Source organism: Lupinus angustifolius, chromosome LG14 (assembly GCF_001865875.1).
Source record: "Lupinus angustifolius cultivar Tanjil chromosome LG14, LupAngTanjil_v1.0, whole genome shotgun sequence".
Classification (NCBI taxonomy): domain Eukaryota; kingdom Viridiplantae; phylum Streptophyta; class Magnoliopsida; order Fabales; family Fabaceae; genus Lupinus; species Lupinus angustifolius.
The window spans coordinates 8646371-8654548 of NC_032022.1; the positions used below are offsets into that span (position 1 = coordinate 8646371).

At 34.0% G+C, this 8178-nt stretch overlaps 1 protein-coding gene across 1 annotated transcript; it reads right to left on the reverse strand.

Annotated features, from left to right (window-relative positions):
• Positions 1666-2310, reverse strand: LOC109326351. The gene has a single exon (XM_019559042.1). It carries the CDS (start codon positions 2308-2310, stop codon positions 1666-1668), a length of 645 nt encoding a protein of 214 aa, XP_019414587.1.

Below are 8178 nucleotides of genomic sequence, written 5' to 3' on the forward strand. Positions count from 1 at the left end.
AGTCAAGCCTAAAAGTGTAACCGACACTTTAATGCTTGGACCAACTTATAATTTTCGTGAACAAAACTCATTCTAATTTTGTCTGATATTATTTAGCAGGTAAATAAAGACTATTTTAGCCGTTGGAGGGAGATTGCTCAAAGGAAATCACAAAGTGACCGTGGAAGAGCTTAATGGAGCATTTATGAGGCTTAAACACCATGTTTGAACCGTTGGAGCTAAATCCACCTGGGCACAATTCATCCAGAGGAATCCTAAGTTAAATTCAGAGCTGTTGGAGCAAAGTTGCTCGTGTGGAATTTGGATATGGCAGTTTGAGACCTTAATGGTGCATTAATGGCGCATTATGCACATGTCCGAGCCGTTGGCAGCCCGCACCAACGACATTCTATGTTATTTAGTGCATCCTTAATCAACACTTAGCCGTGGGAAATTCATTCCTTAGCAAAGGAATCCTATGCCAAGTCCAAGTGTACCCGAGGAGCATTAAGAAGGCTTAATTCCAACAATTTCCATGTGCCAAATTAGAAGAATCCAATGGAGCTCATCAAAGCTTAGCCGTGGGCATTAAGGAGTCTTCAAGTCTCATTGATCATATCACTTAATGGTTGAGCCGTGCACTTAAGGAGAAAACGAATCTCATGCTCATCACTATCCAACCGTGGCAATCAAGTACCTTAGGCCAAGTCATTAAATTTGTTTTCAATTGTAATAAAGCACACGAAACACATGTGCTATTTCCTTTACTACTCGAATATATTCTAATTTAGGAGTTGATTCATTTGTTTTTAGAGTATCCAATGTAAGCTTTCTAAGCATACACCTTAGCTACAAACTGTGGGAGCCTTAGAGGCTTGCCTATTAATGTAATGCTTCTTGCTATGAAATAAACAACATTGAGTTAAAAGTAAATTGAATTCCTTTATGAATCAAAGAGGGTTATATCCTTGTGAGAGTATTCTCCAAACCTTCTTGGCTGAACCAAGATTAGAAGTTCTTATCAAGAACCAAGTTCTTGTGGCGAGCATCACTTTGGCTTATAAAACAACTGAATTGTTTGTGGCGCCTTCAACTCAAATCTTTTCCATCTTCTTTTATCCAATTTCAATTCATTTCCGCTGCTTAATCTCAAGGGATCTACTCAACTGTGAGCCTATGTCATACACCAATGAAGATAGATCGTTTTAAGAGCCTTTTACCCAAGAGGTTCACATCACTTCTCTTGGTTGGGTCAAAATGCACAAGCCACTCTTTGTGCCCAGTCATATGATTGGAGCAGCCAGAGTCCAAATACCAAGTGTCACTAGTTCTTGTTGTGTAGTCTGTTGTCATCATAAGCTGCACAACTTCTTCATCAGATTCATCAATCTCTTCTTTGACAAGATGTGCTTTTGAATCTTGTCTTCTTTGATTCTGATTCTTGCTAGGAACTAAGTATTCATTTGAGTAGTGCCCAAATTTGTCACAATTGTAGCACCTAATCTTTTTCTTGTTAAACTTCTTCTCCAATCCTTTGAACTGCTAGCAACCATTTCTTTTTTATTGTTCTGGTTGTTCAACCTTGTTAGTATAGCACTTTCTTGAATTGTTCTTCTGGTCAACATACCTTCCTTGGTTCTTGGTTGAGTTCTTTACAAAGAATGCTCCTTTCTTTGTAGTTTACAACTACAAAGCGTAATGTGAGGCTCTATCTGCCATCCTCTCATTAAGTCTCTGCTCATGGGCTTCAAGTGACCCTTGAAGCTCCTCAACCTTCATGTTTTCCACTCTTCCAGACTCCTGTATAGCTATCACCACATTATCAAACCTTGGGGTTACTAACCTTAGCACGTTTTCTACAATGATTGTATCCTCCATCTTCTCACCACATGCATTCATAGCATTGATGTGTGTGATCAACCTAGTGAAAAAATCAGCAATTCCTTCATCTTCTTCCATCTGCATGAGTTCATATTGCCTTCTCATGGTTTGTAGATGAAACTTCTTTAGTTGAGAAGCTCCTGCATAGTGTTTTTCTAACACATCCCATGCTTCCTTTGCTGTTGCAGATCCTGCAATCTTTTCAAATTGAGCATTGTCTACAGCTTGATGAAGAAGACATATTGCCTTGCAGTCTCGTTTCTTGTTCTGGTTGTGTGTATTTTGTTGTGCTTCAGTGGCTCCTTCTTCGAAGATTGGCAGCCCCTCTTCCATGATATCAACAACATCTTGATAACCAAATATTGCTTTCATTTGTATGCACCATCTGCTCCAGTTCTTTCCATCTAACACATGTAGAGTTGTGACATAATTCCCTGTTGTTTGAGCCATCTTGTTGCAGCGGAAAGCTTGGTGTTCTTCAAGGCTCTTGATGCCAAATGTTAGAGTGTTTGTAACAGAGAAAGAAAAGTGTGATAGATGAGAGAAATAAAAAGAGTTTGCAATTGAGTTTAGAGAGATTGATTGAGAAAATGAATATATTTGCATTCACCAAATACCTCAACGAAATACAATCTAATATACTACTTTCTAAAACTGTTTTAACAACTTTTAACTACTTACTATATTTTTTTATTTGAATTTTGGTGAGATTCTTAGCTCGCAAATAGTTTGACCTAGTTCGGTTGTGGCTTATTTAACTTAGTCTTTCTTTCTTATTTTTAAAAAGTGTAGTATTACAAATGCATCTAACATGAAGTAACTTGATATCTAACACTGCAGAGCGAGAAATCACATGATATTTGTCCCAATATAATTATTATCACTCTTGTATCTAGCATGAATTAACTTCCCCCATGTAGACAGTGACTTGAATTGGAACAACATTCTATACAACATAGCAAAGCCACCTTCAACTCATATTAAAATTCAAAGGACAAGAAATATTTATGAATTTCATTCATTAAATGATATTAAATTGAGTTGGTTACAATGAAATCCTTTTATAAAGGCAAGAAAAAACTAACGAACCTTACATCAAGACTAACTAACTAACGAACCTCTTTTTTACTCATAGAAATTAATAACTTGAGCTAGAACCAACCCAACAATGCAATCTCTCATATTCACATACACTATTATTTATATTTACATTGATACAATATATTTCAACACTCCCCCTCAAGATGGAGAGTGAAAAGTTTAACTCCCAACTTGAAATTGATTTGAAGCAATAACAACGTTTAACCACCCACGATAGAAACTATATCATTGACGCTTAACCATCCTAGCAGAAACTATATCTTTGCTTAGCCACTATGGACATAAGCTAATGATCCAATACTTAACCATCCATGATAGAATATATATTTGAGCTTAACCACCATGGATAGATGCAAACGAACGATTAATGATGAGGAAAAAAATCGATCGGAATCTCGATCCTAATATGCAGCTTCATTGATGTAAAAACATATTGTAGTGATGTTGTGTGTGAAAGGGTAAATAATAGAGTATGAATAAAATGGAGTATCATTATTTGGGCTCATATTGATATTGTATTAGACTAATTATAGTTAGAGTTAGTTTTAGTGATTTTAGTTAGTTAAGTTTTTTTTCTGTGTATATATAGTTTACTTTCATTGTAAACTATAATTCCATTCAATTCAATGAGAAATATTATTCTTTCTCCTTCTTCCTTCTTCAAGATTCTCTTTCTCATTCAAGAATGGCTCCTACCATTTTAACATGATATCAGAACGATGTAATTATGACTTCCGCTGTTTATCCATCAACCTCTCTTCTTGTGCATTTTTTGCTATTGAGCAAAATTCTTTATCCATTCAAGACCAACTTAGAGCTCGAACATTGTCCATCACTTCCAACATCAATAATCACTTGCCATTGAATTCAATTTGAGCAATGATGTAGTTGATGAGAAAAAAAAAATAGAAACAACAATCTTGGATTCTGTTACCACTTCATATGTTATGGAGTTTTAATTACATGGAATAATTGCAAGAATGATGATACAAGTGTGGTGAAGCCTAGGAAGATATCACTAGAGGGAATGATTGATATCTCTTTCATTCACCTGCTTAGTAGTGAAGTCTTTGCACTCTTCGATGACCTTTTCCTACATTTTGGTGGTGGAATTGTTTGTTTTGGAGAAACTAAAATGGCTATAGAGTTCTTTGAGGAAGCTAGATTCTCCTATCATTTCCTCCCCTCTTGTGGCGTCCTTCTATTTTCTTTATTTCTTTTTCTAGTGAATCAATCATATGGTGCAGTGAACGTGGATGTTATTTCCAAGAGGTAGGCAACATTGTGTGCAATAATCAAGAAGTATTGAACAAAAATCCAAAGAAAATCAAGGTTGATCAATCTGCATGGTGTGCAATTTGCAAGATCAATTGTAATATGGTGCCACTTTGGAAATCAGAGTTATTGTTCTATGGTTTATCATTCTACTTGGGTAGAATGCAATGTAATTCTCAGAATGACGTGGTTGTTGTAAAACTGAGATTGCAACTAAGAGGGGGTGAGTTAGTTGAGTTAAAATAATGGCCACTTTTTCTGTAAAATCGAGAGTTAAAGTGCAACGGAAAATATATGCAGAAAATTAATAAGTAAAATCAAATAGATAAGGGAGAAGAGAGTACACAAGGATTTTTATACTGGTTCACATTCTTGTCCACCGAAGGTTACGTCTAGTACTCTTGCAGCACAATAGATTTTTCCACTAAAGATTATGAGTTGCAATTACATATCTCACCCTGAGATTTCTATGTACCTTACACACTCCTTGATCCTTATTCACTTTTGGAAAAAACCTTTCCAAGTCATTCTAATCCCTTTTCTTATCACACCCCGTGAAAGAAAGTATTCTGCAATAATAATGAATAATGTATAACAATGGCGGAATTGCCTTTACAAGTATGAAAGTGATGTAATTTGAAATCCAAACAACTCTTTAGTATACTTAGTGATAATGTTCTTTATAAGTTTGTAAACTTGAAACACTTTCACTTTAAGAAACTTCAGAAAAATTAACTTTAAAAGTTTAAGAACTTGTTGCAAAAAGTGTAGAGAATAATTTCAGAATAAGTGTAAGAGCTTTTGACATTTGTATGAGAAGTTGCTTATATGTTGTGTGTTGTGATTATGAGTTTCAATGCCTTTATATAGGTTTTCCAATCAGCCAAAATGTCTCTTTGAAAGGGTAGGAATTGATTGGAATGAAAACATGTCTTTTGGATTGAAACTCATTAACTTTGAATTTAAAAATCTGATGCAACAACTCTCAGTAATCGATTATAACATTTGAGTAATTGATTACTCAAGTGTTCTGTCCATTGTTTATTTAATTTCGAATTAGAGTAATCAGTTACTCAACTTTAATAACACTAGTAATTTGTTACTCAATGACAGTAATGAAGTATTCTGATAAGTTTTGAGTTGGATAACTCTTTTCTCACACTTGTAACTTGTTACTTAGATGAAGTAACCTGTTACACACTATTTTTGAATTTTTTTTAAGTATTTTAAAGTGTTTCAATTTTATTTTAAAAATAGTTTGAGCATTACTACTATTGTATTATTAAGAGTATAGGATGGAAGTACCTATTTATACTTAGACTAAATTTTTTGAATATCTTGAAGCTTGAATCTTCATTGTCTTTATAAGTATTTTTCCTTTTCTTCTTTTTGGTGATGTTGGTGTCTTCATCAAAATGAGTTTGAAAACGTTTAAAAAATGCAGGAAAATACATATATAACATCATAGAGTAATCGGTTACTCAAATTTATTTTTTGAAAATTTTCAAACAACAACACAGAGTAATCAGTTACTCACTTTGAGTAATCAGTTACTCACTTTGAGTAATCAGTTACTCACTTTGAGTAATCAGTTACTCACTTTGAGTAATCAGTTACTCACTTTGAGTAATCAGTTACTCACTTTGAGTAATCAGTTACTCACTTTGAGTAATCAGTTACTCACTTTGAGTAATCAGTGACTCAAATTAAAAAATTAAAAATTTACAAACAACAACATAGAGTAATCGGTTACTCATTTTGAGTAATCGGTTACTGAAACACGCTGTTAAAACCTGTAATCGGTTACTCTCTAGTGTAATCGATAACTACCCCAGAAAAATTTATTTTTAGGCAAAATTAAGCTATGAAAATGATTTTTAACACAAAAATTGAAAATTTTAAACATAAATAAACACATTTAAGTTCAAGTAGGCATGAAATAGATATAATGGAGCACACATATAATCATATATAAGCATTTCAGATAAGTATGCTTCATCAAGAATGCCTAATTCTCGTCTAATTTTATTAATAGGTTCTTTTCCCAATGGTTTAGTGAATATATCTGCTAGTTGGTTGTGAGTATCAACAAATTCTATAGACACATCCTTATTTTGGACATGGTCCCTAAGGAAGTGATGCCTTATATCAATGTGTTTGGTTCTAGAATGCATAACAAGATTCTTTGTGAGGTTTATAGCACTTGTATTGTAACATTTTAAAGGAATACATCCTAAGTCTAAGCCATAATCTCGTAATTTTTGTTTGAGCCACAACACTTGGGCACAACAACTACCTACTGCTATATATTCAGCTTCAACAGTGCTTTTCCTCTTTCCTCTCAGATTTGCACATAGTAAAATCTGAATCCGAATAACCAACCAAATCACATATGCTTCCTTTTGGATACCACAACCCAACGTTAGATTTACCCTTAAGATAATTCATGATTCTCTTAACGGCAACTAAGTGTGATTCCTTTGGTTTAGATTGATAGTGTGCATACAAACACACTAAACATTATATCAGGTCTATTGGCAGTTAAATATAAAAGCGATCAAATCATACCTCAATACTTTGATATTTTAATGCTTTTTCTTGCTTCATCCGTATCAATGTAAGTACCGGATCTCATAGGAGTAGCTATTGGCTTGCAGCCATCCATGTCAAATTATTTTAGCAAGTCTCTACAATATTTGGATTGACTTACGAAAATGCCATTATCAAGTTATTTGATTTGAAGTCCAAGGAAGTAATTTAACTTCCCCATCATGAACATTTCAAACTCTCCTTGCATCATTTTGCCAAATTCACTACACAGAACCTCATTAGTAGAACAAAAAATAATATCATCTACATAAATTTGAACACGTAGAGTATGATGATTTATTCTTTTTATAAAGAGTTTAGTTAGACAATCATACCATGCACGAGGAGCTTAATTTAAGCCATAGACAGCTTTATTTAATTTGTACACATAAGAATGATGTTTATAATCTTCAAAACCAGGAGGTTGCTCAACAAACACTTCTTCTTGAATGTAGCCATTGAGGAAAGCACTCTTTACGTCCATTTGATATAACTGAAAATTCAAAGAGCAGACATATGTAAGTAATAGCCTAGTAGTTTCAATTCTAGCAACCAGAGCGAAGGTTTCATCAAAATCTATACCTTCTTCCTGATTGTATCCTTAGGCTACTAGTCTAGCTTTATTTCAAACATTAATACCATTTTCATCAGATTTATTTTGAAATACCCACCGAGTTCCAATAAGATGCTTGTTTTTCGGTCTAGGAACAAGTTCCCAAACTTCATTTCTCTCAAACTGGTTTAATTCTTCTTGCATAGTAAGAATCCAATGTTCATCCTCGATTGCTTTATCAATTTTGGAGGGCTCTATTTGAGAGACGAAGGCTATGTTTAGACATGCTTTATCAAGCATTCGTCGGGTAGTGATACCTATATTTAATTCAGTAATAATATTGTCAATCGGATGATCTCGATGAGTTCTCCATTCTTTTGGTAAATCTGTATGAATATGCTCCTCTTGAGATGGTAGGTTATCATTCATTTTCACATGCTCAATATTAGTTGTAGGTTCAATAATAGAAATTTCATGTGAGGATGAAATTGGCACTTCCTCTTCATCAGGAGTTAACCCATCCTTTATATCTTTTATTAAAAACTCTATAGGATTTACTCGTAAGATAGTAGCTTAAGAGTATGCCTTCATTAGCTTTTTGCATCGAATTTGCCTAAGTTATCCTTACCATTATTCAAAACAAAGCATTTACAACCAAATACATGCAAGTGAGAAATGTTTGGTTTTCTACCTTTGAATAGTTCATAAGGGGTTTTCTTAAGAATTGGTCTTATAAGAACTCGATTTGAAACATAACATGCAGTACTTACTGCATCAGCCCAGAAATATTTTGGGAGGTT